Source organism: Heterocephalus glaber, unplaced genomic scaffold, assembly GCF_053883595.1.
Source record: "Heterocephalus glaber isolate CG9 unplaced genomic scaffold, H.glaber_assembly_v1.0 deba00001461, whole genome shotgun sequence".
NCBI classification, from domain to species: Eukaryota; Metazoa; Chordata; class Mammalia; order Rodentia; family Bathyergidae; genus Heterocephalus; species Heterocephalus glaber.
Genome location: NW_028258308.1, coordinates 22,405,141 through 22,432,671, shown reverse-complemented (window position 1 = coordinate 22,432,671; position 27,531 = coordinate 22,405,141). Strand labels below are relative to the sequence as shown.

At 37.1% G+C, this 27,531-nt stretch overlaps 1 protein-coding gene across 2 annotated transcripts; it reads right to left on the bottom strand.

Annotated features, from left to right (window-relative positions):
- Positions 1-20,597: 20,597 nt before the first annotated feature.
- Positions 20,598-27,223, bottom strand: LOC147826753 (uncharacterized). Of its 2 annotated transcripts, XM_087217152.1 has the most exons (3): positions 24,897-27,223; positions 24,558-24,687; positions 20,598-20,994 (listed from the first exon to the last, which is right to left on the bottom strand). In XM_087217152.1, exons 1-2 carry the CDS (start codon positions 26,368-26,370, stop codon positions 24,584-24,586), a joined length of 1,578 nt encoding a protein of 525 aa, XP_087073278.1. In that variant the 5' UTR covers positions 26,371-27,223; the 3' UTR covers positions 20,598-20,994; positions 24,558-24,583. The 2 variants fall into 2 exon arrangements, with proteins under 2 accessions (XP_087073278.1, XP_087073277.1); XM_087217151.1 differs by having other exon boundaries at positions 24,558-27,223.
- Between the last annotated feature and the right edge of the window lie 308 nt (positions 27,224-27,531).

Sequence of the window (27,531 nt, the reverse complement as noted above, 5' to 3'; positions counted from 1 at the left end):
TTTCTTTTTGAGTTAGGTGCATTTCTTGTATACACCATATCATTGGATTTTGCTTCTTAATCCATTCTGTCAGTGTATTTCTTTTGATTGGTGATTTGAGACCATTAACATTGAAAGTAATAGTTGATAAATATTGACTCATCCTCGTCATTATGTTTTACTGTTGTTGGCTCTTTTATTTCTTATTTTCCCCCTTTCCCTTTAGTTACAAAATCTCAATGAATAGAAGAGTTGGTTTTTTGAAAGAATAAATAAAATTAGTAAAGCCTTAGCCAACCTAATCAAAAAAAAAAAGGAAAGGAAAGGCCCAGATCCACGCAATTAGTAATGAAAAAGTTGAAGTCACAACAGATCCAGCAGAAATCCAGAGGATCATCAATACCTACTTTGAGAACTTGTACTCTAATATAATGGAAAACACAGATGAAATGGACAGATTTCTAGATATATATGAATTACCAAAGTTGAACGAAGAAGATATAAAAATTCTAAACACCCTAATTAAAATGAATGAAATTGAAGATGTAATTAGAAATTTACCAACAAAGAAATGCCTAGGTCCTGAAGGCTTCACTGCTGAATTCTACAAGACACTTAGAAAAGAACTATTTCCACTACTCTTTAAGCTTTTCAATGAAATTGAAAGGGAAGCAATACTTCCAAATTCATTCCTGGAAGCAAGTATTACTTTGATTCTAAAACCAGGGAAAGACCCAACCAAAAAAGAGAACTATAGGCAAATCTCCCCAATGAGCATAGATGCAAAAATCCTTAATAAGATACTGGCAAACAGAATACAGAGGGTCATCAAGAAGATCATACATTCTGACCAAGTCAGATTTATCTCAAGGATGCAAGGATGGTTCAACATACATAAATCAATTAATGTAATACACTATATTAACAGAGTCAAGGACAAAAACCATATGATCATCTCAGTTGATGCAGAAAAATAATTCAACAAAATTTAACATCCATTCATGATAAAAACTCTGCATAAAATTGGAACAGATGGTCTTTATCTCAACTTGATAAAGGCTGTTGTGAAAAAACAACAGCCAACATCATACTAAATGGTCAAAAACTGAAAACCTTCATGGTAAAATCAGGAACAAGACAAGTATATCCATTTTCACCACTCCTGTTCAATATAGATTTGGAAACATTAGCCACAGCAGTTAGCCAAGAGAAAGAAATAAAAGGAATAAAGATATGAAAGGCCAAATTTAAACTATTATTGTTTGCTGATGATATGATACTCTACATTGAAGACCCAAAAAACTCCCAAAAGACTTCTAGACTTAATTGACAGATTCAGTAGATTAGCTGGATACAAGGTGAACACTAAAAAATAAATAGCCTTCTGATACACAAATAACAGACTCACTGAAATAGAATTAGGGAAACAATTCCTTTCACAATAGCATCCAAAAAAATGAAGTATTTAGCAATTGAACTAGAGAAGGAAGCAAAAGATCTTTACATTGAGAACTACAGCACTCTGAAAAAAGAGATCGAAGAGTATATAAGAAAATGGAAAGACAATCCCTGTTCCTGGGTCGAAAGAATCAATATAGTGAAAATGGCCATACTACCAAAACTGTATTCAGATTCAATGCAATCTCAATTGAAATCCCAGCAGCATATTACACAGAATTAGAGAAAATATTCCAAAAGTTCATCTGGAACCAGGGGAGACCTAGAATAGCAAAAGCAATTGTACGCAACAGAGTCATGGCAGGGAGTATCACAATTCCCAACGTGAAACTGAAGTACAAAGGCCCTGTGATAAAAACAGCATGGTACTGGCAAAGGAATAGACCCTAGGATCAGTGGAATAGATTAGAAGATGCAGAAACAACTCCAGACATACTCAGCTACCTCATCTTTGACAAAGGAGCCAAGCGCCCTCACTGGAAGAAAGCCTATTTAATAAATGGTGTTGGAAAAACTGCCAAAGATTAAAAGTAGACCCATATCTATCACTATTCACTAAACTAAGATTGAACTGGATTAAAGATCTAAATATTAAAACAGAAACACTAAACTTGCTGGAAGGCAAGTTAGGTGGAACTATTGAAGACATTGTCAGAGGAAAGGACTTTATAAACAAATCCTCACTAGCACAAAGAATGAAAAACTGGGATCTCATCCTATTAAAAAGCTTCTGCACTGCAAGAATAACCACCAACAGAGCTAAGAGACAACCTACAATGTGGGAAAAAAGTTTTACCAGCTGTTCCTCAGACAAAAGTCTACTATCTAGAATATATAAAGAACTCAAAAAAAATCAGACCCCCCAAATATAAAGACCCAGTTCAAAAATGGGCATCTGAAATGAACAGACATTTCTCAGACAAAGAAGTAAAAGCAACAAAAAACTTATGAAAAAATGTTCAACATCACTGGTCATTCGAGAGATGCAGATGAAAACAACTGAGATTCCACCTCACCCCAGAAAGAATGGCTACTGTCATGAAATCAACCAATAACAAATGCTGGAGAGGGTGTGGGGAGAAAGGAACCCTTCTTCACTGTTGGTGGGAGTGCAGAATGGTGCAACCACTGTGGAAATCAATATGGAGATATCTCAAACAACTAGGATTGTAAGTCTCATGCGACCCACTTATTCCTCTACTGGGTATCTTCCCAAAAGAATTAAAAGTATCATACCACAGTGGTATATATTCACCCATTTTTATAGCAGCACAGTTTGTAATAGCTTGGAAATAGCCCAATTGTCCACCAACTGGAACTGGAGAAAGAAGATGCATTTTTTAAATAAAATGGAGTAGTACTCAGCCATAAAGAATGAGAAACTAGAGACATTTAAAAGTAAGTGGATGCACATTGAGGTCATACTCTTAAGTGAAATAAATCAGACACATGTGTAAATATCAAATAGTTTCTCTGGTATGAAACACTAAAAGTGTAAATAAGATTCAAAATGTATAATCAATATTGTGAAATAGACAGAAAATGTCTAAAAGAATAGGGGAATTGGGAGGGGAAGGGGAAAGGAATGAAGGGAAAAGACAAAATATGAGAAAAGGAAAAGCATGGAAATGAAGTCTTTCTAAATGTGGAAGGGTGGAGGGGATGAAGGGAGGGCCAGAGAATGGGGAAAAAATAAGAACCAAGATATATCATGTAAAGGTACAAGATCTCAATGATGAGTATAACTGTGTTGTATACCTAAAATCTACCAGTAAACTAACGGAAAAAAATCATATTTAAAATGATGTTTTTTTCTTCTGTCACACTATGGAATTTTGCAAAAGATGATGCTTGCCCTATCTTAATCCAATATACTCTTCAGTTTACAGACCAGCTTATCAAAATAGTAACCTTAATTTTATACATTTATATAGTTGTCTTCTGAAATAGTGTTATAATGACAATATTTCCTATCATTTATTCAACTCTATGGAGACAATGAAAAAGAGAAATGAAGGCTTTTTAGCATTGTAAATATTCCTTACTTTGAAGCTTTGAAGATCAGATTGCAAAGCATAGTCCATAGAAAAGGATTTGACATTTAATAACCACACAGAAAACCTATTTTATTTTAAATTATTTAATTTTTATTCACGTACAATTATTCGTTTGTATAATAGTCTTTAAGAAGTAAACTTTTCTAGAGATCATTGCAAATAGTTTTTTACATATTTTTAGTAATACCACCTAAAATTTTCTCCAACTGAAATGATTATTTAACTCTTAAAAAATGTTACACTGGTTAAAATTCATAAGATGTATACTGAAAAATTTAAGTGGATCCATTTATCTGCATTATTAAATTCTTCAAAGCCCTTGGCTAATCCAAATTAATTGTTATGTAGAAATTGACTTTTCTAATGTATAAATAAAAAGTTCAGTGAGATATATGATGATTTTAGGGTTAAAATTTGTATTATGAGAAAAGTTAAACTTGCTATAATCATAATGTATTTTATAGCCAAAAGTCATCAAATGGAAAAGTGGAGCAAATTTCATTGTGATTACTTTTAGTGAAATAATTCCCTTTTTGGTACCAAACTTGACCTTCTTTTCAAACCACTGAAGACCTAGGAAGCCTCTTGAGAGACAGAAGCATGCATAATAGATTTATAACTTGTCTGTTTACTACTGGACACCATGAGTAATAATAGATATAAAAACATTCAAGTTTAGAACATTACATTTTTGGACCCATGTTTTCTCAGGAGATATAGGAGTCTAGCTCTTCTAAATCTTAATTTTTTTCTGAATTAAAGGAAGACACTGTGTCTGCATTTCTGAAAGCCCATTAGAAAATGTCTAATGGATATCATTTTTGATGGTGATAATGGTGTATGTCTCTTGAACATGGCACCCAGGTTACATGGTTCCCACCTACTATTTATGATCCAAGAATGAGAAAGAGAATAATGACTGGTGGTTTACCACTAATCAAGAAGTGAGTCCTTGCAGATACATAGTTATCCCCCAGACAGCATCATAATAGCTGAAAATACTGTAGTCTCTTGAACCGATCTTGGACTCATTCATATATGTAGCTTGCAGATGAGTAAGGTCCATTATATTGCTTCAGAAATTACTGTTTCCATCTTCAAAGTATAGAAGGAGTTATAAGCTCCTCCCTTTGATTTAAAATTCACATTAATAAGAAAAATTTTCTGTTCACTGTGGTGACAAGAATAATCTCATTGGCTATGGGCAAGGTGAACTAAAAATAGAATCAAGGTTATTCAAGGCCAGGAGCTTGGATGGCTACCTTAACAATTCATCTGCAACATGAGGGAGAGTCAAAAAATGTCAGCGGGACTAAATATTATTTAAAGGATGCTTCTAGTCACACATGGAACAATAATAAAAATTAAGAGCAAATCATTTCCTAATTATAAAATAGTTTTTAAACTGGCAGTAGTTGTTGTCTTAAGGAAACATACCAAGACCCTCTCTGAGTGCATTTTCACACTGCTGAGGAAAAATCACTAACTAGATGAGGAGCCAAAAAAACTGTAGTATAGTCACTGCTGGACTTAGAGCTTCTCAAACTTCTTCCCGGAGTTGGAATCACCTGAGAGAATTCTTAGAGATTCTTACTGCTTTGGTACACAGTGTGAGCCTTAGGGATTGTTAGAACCTTTTTGAGTGATTCCAATGTGCAGCAAATACTGGAGACTACAGGGCAAGCCACTATTTAATAGGCAAATTTTCAAGAATTTCATTTTCTCAGTGGTGAATGAACTGTTAACAAATTCATCCCTTACAGGGTGGAAAGGATGTAAAAGATATGAAATGGAAGCATTTGAAAAGGACTAAAATGATAAGGGAAAGAAATTGAGAAAAGTAGAAAAAATGGAAACAAAGCTTTTGTAAATAAGGAGGGCAAGAGAGGTTGAAAGGAGAGGAGGGGAATAGGGAAAAAAAAGAATCAAGATATATCATATACAGGTACTAATTCCCTATATGAATATGATCATTATGTATATCTAAAATGTACCAATAAACTTAATTAATTTTTAAAAGCCCATTTGAAGGCTATGGACTTCATTAAAAATAGAATCTGTTACTACTTTTTCAGAATCTGAAAGGATTATTAAAATTTTCTTGGTAAGGGTAAAAGTCTGGTGATGGCTAGATATTGACAAGTTGAAATTCCTTAAAAAATTAGGAATTCTAACTGTACTTCAAAATGTGATTTTCTTTATTTTGTTCTATTATCTGATATTGAGTTATGACTTTTTGAGTTATGCTGGTTGGCAGTTAGTGACTGGCCTTTTCTTTCTGAATCACTCTGAAATCAGGCAAATCAGTGGCCATTTTTATGCTTTGCTCATATATAAAATACAGATAATAACTATACCATAACTTAAGTTTCCCCCAAGTATCTGGGGGAAATAAGATGTACTAATAGATAATCTTTTGAGAGGTAAACTTTACTATTAACCTTTTCCAAGGATAAAAATCGACTATAATTTCAAATTGTGAGATGAGCAGTAAGGTGTTGTGAAAAGAATATTGACCTGGAAAAAATCAGTATTCTTTCTCTTTTCTTCTTAAAGGAAGAAACTTGAAACAAATATGACATAGATTTAGCATTGTCAAACATTCTAACAATTTGTATATATGTGATCTTTATATGATTTCCTGTGCTCATATATATTCTAAATTAAAAATATAAAAATTTAATTAGAATATGGCTTCCAGTATTATAAGTGTTTGGATTTTACCAAATCACATAATTTTTGGGATCCTTTTCATCTTAATGAACAAAATGTCTTTGTTGTCATTTCAGACTGTCATATTTAGATTAAAATGACTCAATTATGATCTGATGCTGAATAAAAATAATTAAATATTTATGCTTATTTTAACACCAATATTTACATGTTTAAAAATTGAGTTTTAATCATGTGAGCCAATTGATAAATGAATTCAAATGTTCAATCATACAAGAAGAAATGGCCACGTGCAGTGGTGATTCCACCAAAATAAAGACATAAGATTCTTAAAATAATGACAAGACACTTACATTTGGGAACATTTAATATAGTTAAAGCTAATGTCCCAGGAAAAAACCAAAGATTTTATTGGCAACCTCAGTACTTAAAAGATCCTCCAAACACACTTGGACAATGAGTTACAAACTAGGTCAATTAAATTCTAGTTCTCTGTATGTGTGATTATATGCAATTAGTGGGAAGAATGTGTATTAAAAAACCATAGTTGTGTGTATGGGTATGTAATATGGATATAAAAATCACTGAAACATTCAGACCCATTCTGTTCAGTAGCAACATACATTTACGGCTTCAGCTAAAAGCCAAATATCCTCTCATGATGTCTATTTGTCCATTTTTATGAACACATTTCCTGTTTTCCTCATCTAAGTTCAATGCATAGATTGTGTCTTTTTTTATGTGTCACTATTATTATTTCTGATTGTCTTTAACAAAGTGAACATTAAATCCTCAACTAAGATTTGTAGTTTCATGTACTTCCTATATTCTGGTGAATAAAATGTATATACATATTTATTTATATTCCACTCTTTATAAAACATAATCATAAAATTCTTTTTAAAAATGGTTTATTGTTAATGTAAGATGAAGGATAGTACTTTTTAGCTATCTATATTATGCTCTCTTTTCTAATATTCAGTATAGAAAAAGATATCTCCTATCCCTGTGCTGCTTGGTACCTAAAAGCTATATTGAAGTATTTGGGAACTAGAATGTATTTCATGGTTATATTTTTATGCTTCCATAACCACACTTTCTGTTGTTATGAAACATGTTTATTTCTGTTTTATTTGACACTGTTTTTGTTTACTTCCTTATAGAGTAACAAATCTTACTACTTTTTAAATTTAGGAAATAGAATTTGATATTTAGCAAAGGTGACATGTTTATGACTTGTTTATTTGTTTTCTACCCAAGTTGCATTTTTTTAAAGTTCTAAAGTAATCACTTAGACTTTAAGAGCTAAATTGAAGCACTTTAAACACTTCTTAGAATTAAACCTCTCTTGTAAATGGCTATTAAATAGGCTGCGTGCCTAACATTCATATCATCCTGGCATCTCACAGCAACTGTTATCTTCAAATCTGCTAGTGCTTTAGAAATCATTATTTCATTATTCTCTGTCCTCGAAGCTCTTCTGAAGTATTATGAAAATGTTTCTCTCCCAAATCTTTCTTCATTTCTCAAGTGAAAAAGTTAAAGGTGAGAAAATAAGTGACTTTCCTGAAACAATTCTCATTTTCTGAGGGAGCAGTTTACTAAGAGAGTACCATCCCCTATTCATCTATTTAAAAGAAAGAAAAAGGTGTATAATTTTCATTGTGTTTTCTAATTAGATTCAACTATCATGAAAGAATTTTCAAGGGTTAAGAATAGTGTTCTGAAGATGAGGAACATAACCTTAATGCTCAAGAATATGAATACCTTCTGTAGAAGCAAGAGGTCAAAGATAGGATGTAACAGTTTCTTAAAGAATGTATTTAGTGAATATTTATATTAACTAGGTAGTTTCTGACCATTGAGTTTTTCTGATTGTAGTTTTTGAATAATATATTTATTGTGCTGTCTATTTGAGATTAAAGACACAACTGGTGGTTCATTCATTCTTTAACCAGCACTTATAGGGAACATACTATGTACCAGACCCTGTGTATCATTGATAAAATGTAAAATACTGTAGCAGTTAAGAATGTACATTTTGCAATCTGGTTTCTTGTATATAAATTCTACCTTTGAAGGCTTTTTTAAGTTTTGGTTTTCACCATTTTGTCCCTCATGTTCATCAGCAAGAGAGACTTAATACTAAATGTAACTTCATGGGTTATTTGAAGATCAAATGAAATGCTACATGGTAATTGGTATTATTAAACATAACTTCATTCTGTGGAATACAGTAGTATATGTAGAAATAGGGAAAATCAGTCTTGTGATAATGATTTGCACAAGATACAACTCAAGATAAGGAAAAGACAGGTAAATAAATATTGTCAAGCAGAGAAGTCATGGAATAGATTTGACACTAGAGATTCATTCAGAAGAAAACTGGACATTGGATTTGTTAATTTGGATGTGACAATATTTTAGTAAGAGCTGTTACAATCTGAGAAATAACCAACATATAATTAGTTTTTCTTGCCACGTATCAATTAAAAGTAAAATGTTGCTTAAGGTATTTGAATATGTGTTTATTTTTCCTTCCTGGTGTGCTTTTTTAACAAAAAAATTCAACTAATCCCCAATTCCTGGTGTGCATAAAATCTTTTATATAGTCTTGACTTTGATTTATCACTGACTGCCAATAGTTATAAAAAAAGAGTAAGTCTTGAAAAATATGACTGAAGAAAATTATAAAATATAATATTAAATTTATCTGTAGAATGCTGATAATATACAAGCATTTGGTCTTGATTGAGTTTATAGATTACATCACAATTTCAGGTTTCCAAAGAAATGCATAATTTTGAAGTTTATTTCTTCCTTATGAAGTTGAAGATCATTCCAGATTCTCATTCTGAATATCAGACCCATCCAAATTTAAACTATTATTATTCTCATATATTAAGTTTAAAATTTCTTTCTCCAAATATGCCTTAAGTGTGCACCAATGTGCTTTTACATAACTCAGAATGCATAGACATACTATTGTTTGCATATAGTGTATGTGATATTCAAAGAATAAATGTAAGTTCACAGGTATATATTATTATTTAAAATCTAAGAATTTTCTTTTCTACATATTTAAATTTAACTACAAAACTAATTATTTTTAAAAGAAAATATTTGAAAAAATTTAGATATGAAAATATTAAAATTCTTTTAAAATAACATTACTTTTAATTTTGGGAGGAATATACCCAGCAGGGGAATACCTGGGTCAAATGGGATCTCTAATGCTAGTTTTTTTTAGGAATCTCCACACTGATTTCCACAGAGGTGGTACCAGTCTACACTCCCATCAACAGTGAAGAGTTCCTTTTTTCCCATGGCCTGTCAGCATTTGTTATTGGTTGATTTCTTGATAGCAGACATTCTTTCTGGGGTGAGGTGAAATCTCAGTGTTGTTTTTATCTACATTTCTCAAATGACCAGTGATGTTGAACATTTTTTTTCATATGTTTATTTGTTGCTTCCACTTCTTTGTCTGAGAAATTTGTATTCATTTCAGATGACCATTTTTGGATTGGGTTTTTAAATTTAGGAGGTCTGTTTCTTTTAAGTTCTTTAAATATTCTAGATATTAGTCCTTTGAGGAAGAGCTGGTAAATTTTTTTTTCCTCATACCACAGCGACATATGCTCACCCATGTTTATAGCTGCACAGTTAGTAATAGTAAAATCTTGCAAACAGCCCAAGTGCCCATCAACTGATGATTGGATAAAGAAGATGTGGGGTTTTTTTCTATAAAATGGAGTACTACTCAGCCATAAAGAAAGATAAACTAGAGACATTTGCAGCTAAATGAATGGACCTTGAGGCCATACTCTTAAGTAAAATAAATAGGACACACGTGTAAATACTGAATTTTTTCTCTGGTGTGAAAAATTGAAAGTGTAAATGATGACCAAAATACATAACAGATATTGTGAAATAGGAAGAAAATGTTTGAAGGGAAGGGGAACTGGCAAGGGGAAGGTAAGAAGGGAAAGAAAAAAATGAAAACAGAAGGAAAAACAAACAAAGCTTATATAAATAAGCTTATGTAAATTGGCTATTCTATAAAGACTGTGCACTATTCTTAGAGACATACATATGAGAGAAGTACTATGTAAGTATACATAATTCAATAGTAAGTACTATATGAGTATACATAATTCAATAATAAAAATTTTGGAAGGTTTATTTTTAGAGATTAAAAGAGATTCTTTCATTTATTTTTCCTTTATCCTTTGGGAAACTGGATGTTTTGAATAGAATAAAAATCTTTACTACCTTTGGGCAGTTACCACATCCCACCCCAGTAACTGAAGAGATTTGGAATAAGAGGGGAAGTTTTACTGTTCAAAACACAAAAATTCTGCATCGTAAAGGCTCCTTCCTCAAGAAGTGGCCATTGGGAACTCAGACTGACCAAAATATTGTGAGAAATTCTCCTATCCTCAGCAATCCCTTAGTTGTAAAAAAAAGATAGAATTTTTAAAAAATTATTTATCAACATAAAAGAGTGAAGAGGAAGAAAAAAAACAATATGAAATGCCAGAGTATTTTGCTTCTTAAATTGTTCATTAAGACTTCTTAATAGAAATGCACCAGCTCAATTTGAAGTTATTTAAGATGCAGCATTAGCAATGATTTGTAACAAATGTTTCATCCAACAAATTCTAAGAAATTGTAAAAAGATTTAATGAAGTGCCAATTGGGTATTAGAGAGCTCTGTGGGTTGTTTTGGTTTGCTACTTGAATTATTCTTATTTCAAAATAGTATTCAGTTCTCCCTACAGGTAAAATGTAATGCATGACTAATTATCTCTATATAATTCCAATTAATAACTTTATGCAAAGTAAAATTCACTAAAAATTTTCTGAAACTCAGCATATATACTTCACCCAGAACTAAAAGTGAAACAAAAAATATTTTTAGAGAAATCCTTTGCTCTTTGAAAATTCTACATTGTCAATCCTTAAAGGAGAATTACACAGATATATTTTCCCCTAAAGTGTTATAAATAGGAATTATTTCTAGCAATGATTAGGAAACCTTCAATAACATTATAATTTAAGAGACCATTCTTTGCATAACAGAATTATCTATATGCTCCAGTGGCTAGAAAGAAGGAATACTGCTTTCATCTGATTATTAATATTCTCCCAATGCAGCAATGTTTGCTGAAGGATACCCTATCAGATTAGTGAGTTTATTCTGTCCTCTTCAAAAGCAGATTATAGCCTAGAGGGAGTGTTGGTCTCCACTCAAGATGAATAAATGAATACAAACTAGTTATTTAAGTTCCTAACATGCTCTGCAGCTCACCTCAGCATCTCTGGATCTAAAATGAATTTCACATTTCCCATGTCTTCCAATATCAACCCTTTAGGTGACTTTTATTCCTGAAGATGTAGTGCATATTCATTTGAACGTAATGATTTTCATCTACCAAATTCAGTGCTTCAAAGAGTAGGAGTCTAATATGAAGGTCAAAGAATTTGATCGTCTGTATTTGGAGAAAACATGTCCATGTTAGGCTGGTATTGAGAGACGAAATACAACATCTGATTCTGCCTTAATGTTTTGCTGCCTTTGGTCTCTTTTTTTATTCTACAAATTTAATGAATTTTTTTTCTTCTTAAAAATTTTGAACTTGATTGCATATTTGAATACAACCTTGCATTTTTCTATAAACTTTTGTTTCTTGACTTTCATTTTACTATAGTAACTGATAACAATATCACCAACTCAGTGCTAAAACTTCAGTTCTAGATTCATTCATAAGCATAATGTAAGTACACCATTCCCTTCTTTGCACATCCTTCTTCCACAAGACATTATACATCCATTCTCTGCTAAAAATTGTAACAAAAATATTATAGTGGAAACTAGCAAGACATTTCACTTGTGTTTGGAAAATGTCTTGTTTCCTTGTTTTACCATACAAGATCAATTGATAAAGAGGTCCTATACTCTAGCAGCAAACATTCCAGTTCAATATGTACTGTGCAAAAGAGCATTTGGAAATATAGCAGATCAGAAAGCCAATATATACTCATTTTTAAAATATGCAAAATTGCTAGGAACTAGCTAATTTTTTTTACTATACTTTAATAGATAAATAATGACAAGACCATTTATGGCCTATTTGGAAGTACAAATGCATCAGAGTTTCAAAAAATATGGGAGAAGGAGGGGTAAGGGGAGGTGAACAATTAAGATATGTTATGTATATGTACCTTCTTTCCATGATGAATGTATGGCAAACATGTACTAATGAAAGTAATTTGAAAAAATATCTGAGTATATATGTTCTGTTCTTCTAGAACATTTTCTCTTCATTTCTAGATAGGATAAAAAGAAGAATTTTGCTTGTTTTCTATAAATGTTTAGCTTTTGGTTTAAAATTTATAGCACAGGGTCTAAATATGGAACACATACCATCTTTTTGAAGAGGGATTGTTTTCTTCATTGTTCTGTTTGACATTATCTTTATCTTCTACCTGCTAGATTCCAATATCACCCACCCAACTTGTGGCAAGGATAATGTCTCCCAACACTGACAAATGTTTCCATGGGGAGGAGATTAGGGCCAGTTGAGAATCACCCTATATTTCCAGTTTTATTTTATTCTCTTGATCATTTATATTAAAGTGTTCCCAGATATCTCTTTAATTTTGGAGTATCTTGTTCTGGGATGAGTAATACCTTCTCAGTTGGAAAAACAGTGAACATCATATTTAACCTTAAGTATGCAATATCATGTACATAAGAGTGAGCTCAAAAAATGTTTTTGATTTCTTAAGAGAGAAGTGAGGATGATTATATAAAAGGGAACAAAAAGAGTCTTCATATTAAAAGTAACAAGAGTGAAAGCTACCTGGGATGACTCATCTGAGCTCACAATGAGACCATGGGACAGTTCCCTAGCTTCTGGGAAATGGAGCGATGATTTATCTTTTAGATAAAGCATAATTTTCAGATTTCTCTGCTATCCTATGTGTTCAAAAGGACATACATAATATATATGGCTAAAACTCTTTTAATTGTACAGACTATTCTCAATAGGCCTTTAGGAATTAGGGCAGAAAGAGAAAAATGAGGGTATATAACTGTCTCTCAAGAATCTACCTGAAAATAAAACTTTTGTTCCCATTACTTCACCCTGAAAGGACTTCTCATTTATGTTGATGTTGAAGTTTGTGCATGTGTGTTTGTATGTGTATGAAACTAATTCAGAGGCAATAAATATTAGGAAATAATAAAAATATTTGTATCTGCTGATTTGAACTGTGAAGGTTGAGTATCTTATTTGTGTTTAAATTTGGTGCCTCTTCTTTAATATCCTTTTAGTAAGATAAAGTAATTTGATGATAAGGAAGAGTCAAAGACAAAGTCATTCAGCTAATACTTAAATGTCTAGTGTTTGCTTACCAGATCCTCAATGGTTTGGCAGCCATGCATATCACAAACATTAAGAGGTTAAGAAATTACACAGTTCCAGTGAAATCAAATCATTCAAGTGAATTCACTGGAATTCAAGTGATTCCAGTGAAAAGATTTAGAAATAAGACATCTCTAATCCTCCAGCTATTAATCTCTAATGGTATAGTAACTACTATTTTGTCCCCATATATGTCTATTAAGTGCCAGATATAGATTAATTAACCATAAAATTAAGATGTTGAAAACTAATATGCTATACACATATACTAAGTATAAAAATACTGTTCTGTATGTAGGGTTCTTTTTAAAGATTTTTCAAACTGATCTTTTAAAAAGCAGTTTAATAATATGCTAAATTTTGCTCTGACAACTTAAGTGGACACTAAGTACCAGATAATTGTGGTAGGCAAAATAATGATCTCCTCAAAATGCCCATGTCCTGATGCTTGGAATTCTTAAGTATGTCACCTTACAAGACAAAAATTACTTTCCAGATAGGATTACATCAAGAATCTTGTGTAAGGGATTTATCCCGGACCCAGTGTAATCACAGCTATCCTTATTAAGGGAAAGAAGCTGACAGGAGCATCAGAGAAGATGTGATGATGGCAACAGAGCAGGTAATGATGTCAGCCTTTCAGTCAAGGACAACAGCAGCTTCTAGAATAAAAGTGGGAAAAAGCAATGAAATGGATCCTCTTCTAGCATGTCCAGCAGGAATATGCTCCTAATGATGCCCCCTTTTAGATTTCTGACATCCAGATGCTAACATGATAAGTTTGTGCTCTTTTATCAAGTTTATGGTAATTTGTAATAGTAGCAATAAGGCAGTAATACAACAGAGAAACACTATTTTATTATTCAACCTATTTATAGAATGTAGATGCAAAAGTGTTTAGAGAGTATCTATAGATATTTTAGAGAAAATATGATATAATTTTGCCAATGTTTAAAAAATGCCAACAAAATGTAAAGCATTTTATTGTGTTGGCATATTTAGTTATAGAAATAGCATGAGAACTTTTTTCTTTGCTTGTTATAGAAGTAAAAAATCCAAAATCATACATAGTTCAAGTGGAATAGAATATTAAGAGCTATATTTCAAATGAGGTATAAATTGATATTCAACATTAAATTTTCAATAATTTTATAACAAATTAAGATAATATAGACATCAAACATTTATATATACATCAAAAAATTTAATTTTTAATAAGGTTTGTCACAGAAAAATTAAATGTTAGATGAGAATTATCAGTACAGTAACGGAACAATTATGTGATTGTCATAAAACTGTAAATTCATTCTAAATGAAATGGTTTTGGAAACAATGACAAAAAGCTATTAAATATTATCAAGTAAATTATATCTAAACAGTTTGTAATATAAATTATTTTCTACCAATTATTCATTATTTTTACTCAAAGCCTCAAGTAACCTTTTTATCTTCAAAGGCTTTCTGCTTCTTTAATTTAATAGCTTTTTAAAAAGCTTTTAATGCATTTGATTATTTCATATGGCTAAGAATTGCAAATCCTTCTTTTTTTCCTACAAGTCTGAGGATATACTTGTACCTTAATAATATCATGAGAAATATAATTAATTATTTTTTTAATGAAGAGTCAAGTTGTTTCTTTTAGGTCAATAGTTAATTTCTTTAGTTGTTACTTTATTTCTTCATAAACTAAATGATAACCAGCTAAAAGTTAGAGTTAAATGTCCTGAAAAAATTTCATAAATATTTAATTATCTAAATTTAAAAATATAAGCCTATCTTAAATAAAATATATGCCTAAACAGAATTTATTTGCAAATTATTAAAGAATAGTCTTTTCTGTCATCTTTCTTGTGACTTCCCCGTCTGATAATGTGACACAAGTTGAATTGTTATATTGATTGGCTTGAGAGCTGCAAAGCTAAGTATCAGTACAACCCACTCCGAGTGTGTCTGTCTGGGTCACACTTGTGACTGTGGTTACTATATCTGGTCCCTGGCCTGTTCCTCTCTGGCATTGTTTCCCTGCTCTGTTCATCAGGCACCATAAAGTGATCACCGCTGCCTCCCCACACCTCTGCCTTGATGTTTCTGCCTTGGAAAGTGACAATCATAAGCTGAATCCTCAGAAACCACGAACTCTCTTCCTTTAAGTTGTGGATATCAGATATTGAGTATCATTGGCAAAAAGATGACAGATACACCAAGTCAAAACATTTGAACATCTGGAAATGCTGTTTCTAAGCAAAATTACAGAGATCTTCTTTTTCTTAAGAGCGAAGGGTGAGAAAGGAAAGGATTGTTAGGACTAGATAGAAACAGAAATTCATAAAGAATGTTCAAATGGATGAACTTTGGTAGAAAAGTTAATTACAGTAAAAGTTTTAATACTATTTTTTTCCAGAAATATTTCACAAGTCTTCTCACTCTATTTTTTTGAGAAATATACTGTATTGTGAGAAACTTTTGACTCTAACTCTCAACCTAGTTTGCTTCCATCTGCCTGTGTATAAACTACAAATTTTTGTGTCATGAAAAGTTTTTCTTTATCTGCTATTTTCCTTCTTCTTTCTCCAAGTACATTCCCTCTCTTAGTTGCAAATAATAAAATAAATGATCTAGAGGAGGAAGAAGGAATGAGTTTCCATATCCTTGGAGAAAAATATACAAACAAGGGCAAAAAATTGATAAAATACTGGTGTGAAGAATAGATGTCTTGGCCACTAAGTTTCAATTTATTTGCTAAAATAAAGATAAGATTAAGGGAGATGTAAATACTCATTGGCAGTGTCTTGTCTTTGTGAAAATTAAAGTCCTCACTGTGTAATTAATTGGTCTTACCCTTTACTATCAGTTAATCAGAAGTCTCCTTAGATTTCTTAAATTAGGAAAAGCCTGCCTTTGTGTGGCTGGTCATACTTAACACTAGGAGAAATTTCCCTGTATGACTTTAAAGCAGAGGAGATAGAGATACTCTTCGACCTCTTTTTACCTCTTGTAGTCCACATATACCTACAATCTTTCTGAAAAATCATTTATGTTCATATTAAAGAGTTTAGTGCATATATATTTATATACAATTGCATACACACACATACAAGGCACATCTTCAAGTACAAAGAAGAGAATGAATTATTTTTCACAAAGATAGTGTTACTGCCATTTACACAGGGATAATGAATAAAAAGTCATATTTCCCTAAGTTGCTTTGTTGCCACAAAGTTCTCTAGGACACATAATAATTACCTCTGCACCTTGGATGGGCAGTTATCTTAATGCTTCTTTAACATGTAGTAAAATTAATATTTTGTTTTCCAAAGCATTTTTAGAATACTTGAAAGTCTTCCAAAACAGGAAAGTGTTCTAAGTTTCTCAGTAGATAAATTCTGTCTTTGTACTTTTCAAAGTCAACAAATAGCAATTTTCTTTGCTTAAGCTTAGATTAGTTTCCATATTTATATTTTAAATATCCTCCTGCAGAGCAGTTATGACTTTAGAAAGCCATAATAAGCAAGTCATTTTGAAATCTTAAAACATCATGCACTCAGTAAGAAATTATTTGAGTTCCATAAGTGAATAAGATTAACTTTAAAAATGAAATTCTTATGAGAATAGCGAAGGCCCTCAACAAAGAAAATAATGCATTTGTAAAGGTATGAATCTGGTTTCAAACAACAAACTACTGTATTCGATAATTAGTATTTAGCTAAATGACATTTAAAATTAAATATACATTGGAGAAATTAATAGGATGTATAATACTGGGCACAAAGTCATCTTTAATTCTGTTGCTAATTACAAGTCATGATTACTTGAAAAATTTGAAGTTAAATAACAGAGAGTTTTGCTCCAATTGAGAAGATCTAAAAAGCCTCTCTCTTGAGTGTAGCATGTGACTGTTGCATCTATGTGGAAGCTGGCCTTGGAGGAAAGCAGCCTTATGGTTGAGATAAGGACCTGCAACTGACAAGCAACTATAAAGCACAAATTACAAGCATAGAAGTCAGTCAGGGAACTGAAACTTGATGTTCATGAGGCAGAGGTTATACAAACACTCATTGGCAAAGTTACAGTAAGAGCTAAACACAAAAACATATTCTAGAATAGTTGGTAATGAAAACAGATTTCTATATGTACCATTTTTTTTTACCTCAATTCCACCACACCTGTAATTAAGTCCATGTAAGCTAGACATATGAAAAGTGCTCATTTAGCCAAGGAATTTGATCTCAGTGATGTTAACATTGTTGACAGAGCCTTGTGGTTTTAACAAAATTGGCAATGCATTTGTTATAGTTTTATTTCTGGAACTAGAGTTAGAAAAAATCTATGTCACCATTTTACAGAGATATATGAAACAAAGAAGACATTTCAATTGCCATTACAGGTAGATTTTTGCAAGAGTTTGAATATTTCTGAATGGAGGAATACTGTCTGCACAATCTTCTTTCCAGGGTAATGATTCTAAAAATGAACTGTGTCAGGTAAAAGTGCCGAAGACCAAGACCAGACCAGGCCACAACAAGCCTTTATTAGGGGAATAGATCTGCCGGGCTGTCTCTGAACAAAGGAGAGACAAAAGCAATATGGCTGGGGCAGGGAGAGTCTTTTATAGAGACTGGGGTGGGGCTTGTAGGGGCTGAGGTGGGGTTGAGTGAGGTAGTGATCAGGGAGTGGAGGAGCCGGTGACGTCACTAGGTGGTAGGGGGTGAGCGAGTATTAGGTTACTCTCTAGGTGGGACCAGGGGCATGCTGGGAGGAAGGGTTTATTCTTTGGTGGGAGCAACCATCTTGGCATGACATCACCCAGGGGAGGGGCAAGGCACCATAGGAAGAGGGCAGCTACTATACATAATAGCTGCTGAGGTAGTGGAAGACCTATCATTCCAGGCTTTTGTTTTATGACAGTTGGGCGAAGGTCTCTTCTTCTGGAGCTGCTTTCTGCTGACCAGGGGCGAAGATTGGGGCTAGACCTGGATCTGATGAGGCCTATGGCAAGTGGGGACCTCTTCTATTTGTCGTACTGGCTGGTACCCTGCCATGATGAATTCCGTGACTGTCTGGTTGGTGAATGCCCTCATTCGTTCCTGCAAGAAATTTTGAAAACAGCGAACCAGACAGGGTCCGAAGAGTAAGATAAGGCAGATGGTGACCAATGGTCCTATCAGAGGAAGGAGCCAGGGCAGCCAACTACTTAGGGAAAAGAGATTTTCATTTACCCAATTGTTCATGCGTTGATCAATGTTTGAGGCCCTTTCAGTGAGCCTTTTTGCTGCATCTCGTACTAAACCCGATTGATTTGTATAAAAACAACATTCCTCTCCTAGGAAAAGACATATACCACCCTTCTCTGCTGTAAGGAGATCTAGTCCCCTCCTATTTTGGAGAGTGACAGCCGCTAAGGAATCTAGTTGGTTCTGTAAAGTTGTGATTGATCTAGCTATTTCTTTAAGGCTGTCACTTAGCTCTTTAGAGAGAGTTTGGAATTGAGTTAGTGAGGTAGCTAGGCCCCCTACTCCTGTCCCTAAAGCAGCAGTGATGCCTAGTCCTACAAGTAAGGGTATTAATTGGACAGCTCGTTTGTGTCTGACCTGTGTTTTTGTTGGCACTGATAAAGTTTGATTATTGGGTGCTATATCAATGTTCGGGCTGAGGTAAACTAGAGTGCAAGTCCCTGTCCAGTTAGTTGGCAGGCACAGGTGGGCCGAAGTTTCACAAAGGAAGAAGATCCCTTGACTGGGTAAACAGAATTGGTTGTGTATGTCGAAAAGATGTGTGAGTTTGTTATTCTCCATTTCCCATATTCCTAGTGTTCCTGTCAGCACAGCACCTGTTAAGGGTTGAAAAGGTCTTTGGCGTGAAATTTGTTGGGCATTGTTGGTCTTATTTTCCCATTGGAGGAAGAATCTCCTGGTATCTACCAGAAGCCATTCTGGAGAATGGTTAAATGTTGGAATAAGGAGGCATTCTGAGACTGAGGGGGCTGTGTTGTAAGGAGTCCAGGGATGTATAGTCATGCAGGGCATATGTCGACCATTGCAAAACCCAGAATCTTTGCTGAGAAGACCCTGTGTCATAATTTTTGGAGCCCCAGTGAAGCGGACAGGCTGAACAAAGGGGGCATTTTGGGTGACCTTGTAGTTAGTATGACCTGATGGGGCCTGTAATTGTAATGTGTAATTACACTTCCAAGAGGGAAGGTGTCCCAACATGGAGCCCATGGACAAGTTACGCTGAAAACAAAGTGGGGCCTGAAAGCTCAAGATGATGTTACCAGCTATAGGTCCAAGTATAGGCTTTTCCTTACTCTCATATAGAGACAGGTTAGCCATGTACGATTGAAGGAGTTGGGCTGCACGACCTGTTTGTGTTCTTCTTGTCATATCAGTGATGCGAAAGTTGGTGAGGGACTGTTTATTAAATAACTGTAAAGGGTTTCCCATCTTATATTGAGGATGGTAAGTAAGACTGGTTGTAGCCCAGACTTTTGTAGGTACCGGGATGGCTGTATAAGAAGCAGTGGATAGGGACATACAGAGCCAACAGTTACTGGCTAGAGATGGGTTGAATTGATTTAATAGAGAGTGGGTTAGCTGGAGCATGTTATCTAGATAGTGTGGAAGTGAGGAGTGAGTCAATTGGAGGTCATTGTATATGTGTGTAGGGTTGACGGGTAAGGGTGGGGCCATGGAAACTGCATGTAGAGGAAAGAGGAAGATGGAGATGAGGGCACTTAGGAGAATTGTGATGTGGACCCCGTAGTGTATGATGGAATGGTGAAGAGTCTTGTCAAAGGGAAGGAGAGAGGAGTGAAGAAACATTTTGTGTATTTGTGAGGACAAATAAGAATACTGGGAAGGGTGATAATTAGGTAATAGGTTACCGTGAGAGAAAAAAAAAACTTGTGAGGGAGCCCTAATGACAGCTGTTAGTTACCCTTGATAAATTACTGTAGACAACCAATAATACTAATGAGGGTAATGATGAGGTAGTATATTGTTGCCAGAATACATTTGTCTATGGTTTTCCAGTCTCTTGGGGCAGTGGCAGTGAGCCCAATCCCAAAGAGAAGGCCCGAAAGAATTAATAAGAGAAGGCTGAGGATATCTGTAGGTGACCCTGTGTATATGGAATCACAATACCCCATGGGTCCCCTAACAAAGGGGAATGTCTTGAGGCAGATGAAGGTGTGTGTACAAACAGCAAATGAGGAGAAAAGAAAAGAGCTCTATCTCAAAACATGAAAAATCAGCTAGTGTTCCCTGTAACCAGAGGTCTGTTACCCACTGGAAGATTGTCTCAGGGATGTCGTCCTGTGGGGAGCACCAAGCGACGTTTTCCAGAGCACACTCAAGGAAGGCCCGAAACTGCTGCTGTAAGAGGATGTGCATCCGTATTACCTAGGAAAGTCAATTGGATTTTGAGCCGATAAAGTTAGAGATGTCAATGAGAGAGAGAGGTTAACTTTCCTCTGGAATCTGTGTGAGAGTACGGAATAATCTGAGTTTAGTAGGTCCTGTGAAAATAGAGGAGTATCTGGCAGTGTTAGATTGTTGTTCAGGCTGTTTTATCTGGGAATCTGGAGGAGCCTTTTTTATCCTGGAAAGATGGAACCAGGGGACTCTTTCCTGGAGTTTTACCGCAGTAGGAGTTATTAATGAAACAGTGAAAGGTCCCTCCCAATGTGGCTGGAGGGGTCTTGGGGACAGGGTCTTGAGATATACCTGGTCACCTGGAGAAAGAGGAGGAGGATGTAGAATACCTGACGAGTCCGGAAAGGGGAGAGTTTGGTTAGCCAGAGTTTGAAGGAGACGACGGGCATAGTTAAGTGTTGGGATATAATCAGCAAGTGCTGGTGATGGGTCTGGTAAGTTAGAAAACAAGAGAGGTCGTCCATACATCAACTCAAAGGGGGTTAAATTTAATGGTTTTCGTGGTGTCGAGCGAAGCCTCATGAGAGCTAAAGGGAGGAGGGTAATCCAATTTTGTTTGAGCTCTATTGAGAGTTTAGTTAGCTGAATTTTAATTAACCCATTGGCTCGTTCTACCTTGCCTGATGATTGAGGTCGATATGGGATGTGTAGTTTCCACTGTATATTGAGTGTCTCTGTTACCTGTCGGGTGATCTGAGAGATGAAGGCAGGTCCATTGTCTGATTGAATGGAACGTGGAAGGCCAAATCGAGGAATGATTTCTGTTAGGAGCACATGAACTACAGCAGCTGCTCCTTCTGACCTGCAGGGAAAGGCCTCTATCCACCCCGTGAAAGTATCTACCAAGGTTAGGAGATATTTGACCTTTTTTACAGGTGGCATATGTGTGAAATCAATTTGTCAATCTTCTCCTGGTAGTTGTCCCCTGGACTGGTGAGTCTTTGTGCGTGTTTGAAAGCCACCTTGGGGACTGGTGGTTGAGCAAATGGGACGGGCCTGTGTTATTGTCTGTGTGTGTGACGCTAAGGATGGGTGGTATAGAAAAGGCCTGAGAAGGTGCAGGAGGGGTTGGGTTCCTATATGGAGTGAGTTATGTATGTCAGTGAGGAGAGGAATTATTTGATCATCAGGTATGACATGGCGTCCCCGATATAGAAGCCAATCATTTCTTAGTGTAGCACCCTTTTTCATGTATTTGGACTTTTCCTGAGGAGAGTAGTTAGGTTTTAAGGGTGGAATGATTAACAACTGATTTTGGCTTTGGGGAACACATTGTTGTGCCATATTGCGGGCAGTTTGATCTGCTCTGTTGTTTCCCTGAGCTATAGGAGAGGAAGATGATTGATGTCCTTTACAATGAATGACCCCCACTTGTGTTGGGAGGGTGGCCGCTTGGAGAAGGGCATGTATTAGACGTCCATTAATAATGGGTGTCCCTTTTGTGGTCATAAAGCCTCTTTCTCTCCAAGTGGAGTTATGAGAGTGTAGGATGTGGTATGTATATTTGGAGTCAGTATAAATATTGCCTCGCCTGTTGTGAGCTAGAGTAAGAGCTCGGATGAGTGCAATTAATTCTGCTTGTTGAGAGGTAGTGTTGTGTGGGAGTGTGTTAGCCTCAATGGTCTGTGTGAAAGAAACTATTGCATATCCTGCCCCCTTCTGGCCAGGCACATGGCTGGAAATTGAGCTGCCATCAATAAACCATGTGAATTCTGGGTCTGAGATAGCCTCTGAGGAGACATTAGGGAGAGAGGGAAGGAGGTTTTCAATTGTTTCTGTGCACGAGTGGGAGAGTGTCTGAACAGGCTCAGGAAGGAGAGTGGCTGGGTTAAGGGAGGGGCAGGACTGAAGAGAGAAAGATGGGTTTTCTATAAAAGTGGTATGGAAGAGCTGTAGCCTAGAGGGGGACAGGTGTGAGAGGCTATAATGAGTGAGTAAGTCCTGTAGGCGGTGGGGTGACTTCACTGTCGTTGGTTGGCCAAAGGTAAGTTTGGAACTTTCTTGGGCTAAGAGGGAAGCGGCCGCCAGAGCACGTAAACATGTAGGCCAGCCTCGGACTGTGTAATCAAGCTGTTTAGACAGGTAGGCAACTGGGGCAAAGTGTGATCCTATGTTTTGTCCCAGAACTCCCAAAGCCAATCCTGTTCGTTCAGTGACATACAGAATGAATGGCTTTTGAAGATCTGGGAGAGCCAGTGCTGGGGCAGAGAGGATAGCAGCCTGAAGCCTGAGAAATGGTCCCTTGATAGAAGTATTATTTATAGGTTCATTTGGGTCTCCCTTGGAAGCATCATACAGGGGTTTAGCAAGTAGACTGAAGTTTGCTATCCATAAGCGGAGAAAGCCTGCGAGCCCCAGGAAAGACAGGATCTCAGCCTTGGAGGAGGGGATGGGGAGGTCCTGAATAAGTTGTTTACGGTCCAAGGTGATCTCTCATTGCTGATATGAGATCTTAACCCCAAGGTATTGTACTGTGAGTTGGGAGAGTTGGGCCTTGTCCCTAGAGACTCGGTACCCCTTTTTATATAAGAAATTAAGTAATGAGGCCGTGTGTTGTTGAGAGAGTGTGAAGGTGGGGCTGCACAAAAGTAAGTCATCTACATATTGGAGCAGCTTAGAGGGAGACAGGTTTAACTTTAAGAGGTCAGTAGCCAAGGCCTGTCCAAAGAGGTGTGGACTATCCCGGAAACCCTGTGGAAGAACTGTCCAAGTAAGTTGTTGAGAGTGTCCTGTATCAGGGTCAGTCCATGTGAAAGCAAAAAGATTTTGTGAGTTGGGGTGTAGGGGGATGGTGAAAAAGGCATCTTTGAGGTCTAGAACCGTGAAATAACGTGAAGAAGAGGGGATATGGGACAGTAATGTGTAGGGGTTGGGAACAACAGGGTGTAAAGGAAGTACAGCAGAATTGATGGCTCTTAAGTCTTGTACTAATCTGTAGGAACCATTTGTTTTTAAAACTGGAAGGATAGGAGTGTTGTAGGGGGAGTGAGTTGGTCTGAGAAGTCCCTTGTTGAGTAGACTGGTAATTACAGACTTTAATCCTTTTAAATGTTTTAATGCTAAAGGGTATTGGGGAACATTTGGAAATTGAGTGATATCTTTGAGAGAGATCTGAATGGGAGGGTGATGTTTAGCCACAGAAGGGGTAGAGGTGTCCCAGACTGAGGGGTCAATATAAAGCTCCCTAGGAGAAGGTGAAGTTAGATTGGGAGTTGAATCTGTCAGGGGGGCAGCCAGGAGCAGCAGAATACTGGTAGGGTCTAAATTGGCTGAGTGAAGGGTGAGTGAAGCCCTAAATTTAGTTAAAATATCTCTCCCCAAGATGGGGGTAGGGCAGCTAGGAATAACCAAGAAACTATGTGAAAATGTACTGCCCAGCAGAGAACAAGCTAGGGGTGGTGTACTTAGTGGGCTTGAGTGTATTCCCTGAACTCCCACAATAGTTACTGTGGAGGGATGTGTAGGACCTGAGTACTGTGGTAAGGCCGAATAGGTAGCCCCCGTATCAAGTAAAAATGAAATAGGCCTACCTGAGACGCTGACAGTTACCCTGGGCTCATTGAGAGTGATGGCCGTGGGGGCTGTAGATGACCCTGGGCACCGTCAATCCTCCGTCGCCAGGCCGATGAGCTCTGACAGAGACGTCTCCACACCTGCTGACTGGGTTTGAGGAGGGGATGGCCTCTTACCTCTTTGGCGAAGGGGACAGTCAACCCTCCAGTGACCCGTCTGCTTGCAGTCGGGACAAGGGCCAGGCGGTGGCTTGGGATTGGGACATTCTCTAGCCCAGTGTCCAGTCTGATTACACTTAAAACAGGCCCCAGGAGGCCCATCACGAGTAAATGTCCTTTTGCAGGATGGTGGTTTACCCTGTAGGGCTGCTGCCAGCATCTGGTAATTGGCCACTTTTTGTTGTTTTGCTTGTTCCTCACGGTGATTGAACACCTTAAAAGCAACATTGAGGAGCTCAGTTTGTGTGGCCTGGGGGCCCTCCTCAACCCTTTTTAGTTTTCTCCTGATGTCAGGGGCAGACTGTGAAATAAAATGGGTGTTAATAACAATCGTGCCTGCCTGAGAGGTGGGATCAATTTTGGTATATTTTTGAAGAGCATCAGCCAACCTAGAAAGAAACTGTGCTGGATTTTCTTGGGGTCCCTGAGTTATTTCCCTAATTTTATCAAAATTAACTGTCTTTTGTGAAATTCTCTTTAAGCCTTCTCCGAGACAAACAATCATGTAGTCTCGGAGATCTCTGCCTGGGTCTCCATCCTGGTAAGTCCAATCAGGTTGAGTATCTGGCACTGCCTGGGTACCCACTAGTTTAGTTGGATCTGTGGCATGAAAATCATCTGCTGCTGCCTGGGCTGCCCTCCAGACCCTCTGGCGTTCCTCTGGGGAGAGAGTAGTTGAAAGAATTGTATAAATATCTCGCCAGGTCATATCATAAGACTGAGTAAGGTAGCGAAATTTTTTGATATAAACATCGGGATCAGAGAAAAAGGAGCCTAGGCGTTTTTCAATTTGAGAAAGGTCAGAGAAAGAGAAGGGAACATGTACTCTAACAATGCCCTCAGTCCCGGCTACCTCTCGGAGGGGCATCTGTGTGGCCAGGGCTAAAGGTGGAAGGGTGGGATAGCGAGAACGGGTGTGGGGTGGGGAGATGTGAGGTGCAGGGGATGGGGTAGGAGGAGGTAAAGGAGGGTCACAAGATGGCGGAGGAGGGTCACAAGATGGCGGAGGAGAAGGGCCATGTGGTGAGGTGGAAGGAGACAAAGAAGAGGTACAAGATGGCGGAGGAGGAGGGTCACAAGATGGCGGAGGAGAAGGGCCATGTGGTGAGGTGGAAGGAGACAAAGAAGAGGTACAAGATGGCGGAGGAGAAGAAGCACGGGATGAGACATAAGAAGAATTTGGGGGTTTATAAGGTGGGGGAAGTGTTAGTGGTGAGTGATCAGCTGGATCAAATGAGTCAGAATCAGAAAGAGTGGAATCAGGAAGGATGGACTGTGAGGCTTGGGCTAGGAGTACTTGAGAAGGAGAACAGGATTGACAGAGGGAGGGCCGAGAGCGTAGGTAGAAAAAGGCTTGTATGTAGGGGATTTCTGACCATTTGCCATTGCGCTGACAGAAGTTGTGTAAATTCTGTAGTATATTAAAATCAAAAGTGCCATTTTCAGGCCATTGAAACCCATTATCTAATTTATACTGAGGCCAAACCTGATTACAATAGAAAACAAGTCTTTTTGGCTTAAAGTCTGGTCCCAACAATCCAAGGGGTTTAAGTTGTGCCAGGAGGCAGCCCAGAGGCGTTGAGGGAAGGGGTTTGGATTGTTGGGCTCCCATGTTAGGGTGGGTGAGGAGGAGATAGCCCCCTGGGAGAGGGACAAAGGGGAGAAGCGTCCTTGTCTCCTTTGACAATCTCCGAGTTAGTCTCCCAGAGGGAGAGAACGAGAGGAGCCGGGCCGATGGGACGTCTCTCAGGGGCACGGTCCTGGGCCCAGGGCCCGTGGGGGTTTCTCTGACCAAGCGCTTGGATTTCTGAGAAGTCCCCAAAGGGAGAGAAAATGAGACAGAGAACCCAACGAGAGGGAGGCTGAACTGCCTACTCACCCAGAGATTGGTGACCGGTGTGGATGTGTAGTGTCAGCAATGGCAAAGGTAGAAAGCCCCGGCAGGTCCTGGCAACGGCAGATAGGGTTGGTCCGATGGAGATGGCCAAAAAGGCCAATCAACCCCGTCCTGTGGGGGATCGTCCGTTAATGGACCATCTACCATCCGAGTCACGGCACCAGAAATGTCAGGTAAAAGTGCCGAAGACCAAGACCAGACCAGGCCACAACAAGCCTTTATTAGGGGAATAGATCTGCCGGGCTGTCTCTGAACAAAGGAGAGACAAAAGCAATATGGCTGGGGCAGGGAGAGTCTTTTATAGAGACTGGGGTGGGGCTTGTAGGGGCTGAGGTGGGGTTGAGTGAGGTAGTGATCAGGGAGTGGAGGAGCCGGTGACGTCACTAGGTGGTAGGGGGTGAGCGAGTATTAGGTTACTCTCTAGGTGGGACCAGGGGCATGCTGGGAGGAAGGGTTTATTCTTTGGTGGGAGCAACCATCTTGGCATGACATCACCCAGGGGAGGGGCAAGGCACCATAGGAAGAGGGCAGCTACTATACATAATAGCTGCTGAGGTAGTGGAAGACCTATCAAACTGAAAGACAAGTCCATGAATGTCATCACTATGAGACACAATGGCAGATTTTTGAACAGACGCCCCATACTTCTTGAAGATCTTTGCTCTTGAAAGTTACCAGAAAAATCTCATTTTAGCAAATCAGGCATTTTGGGTTGTAGGAAATCAACCTGACCATTAACTCAGGATTTTTAAACTTAGATTTAAAAGCTTAATTAGTTCTGAAAATTATGGAAAGGCATTTACTAAAAGAAGAATTATCTTTCTTACCTTTGTGTGGTTCTCAGAGGCCTTCCTTGAACCAGCATGTAGAATGAAC

What these genes read in the sequence shown, in the direction of transcription:
- LOC147826753 (XM_087217151.1), bottom strand. Translation starts at nt 26,370, where the DNA reads ATGGGAGCCCAACAATCCAAACCCCTTCCCTCAACGCCTCTGGGCTGC.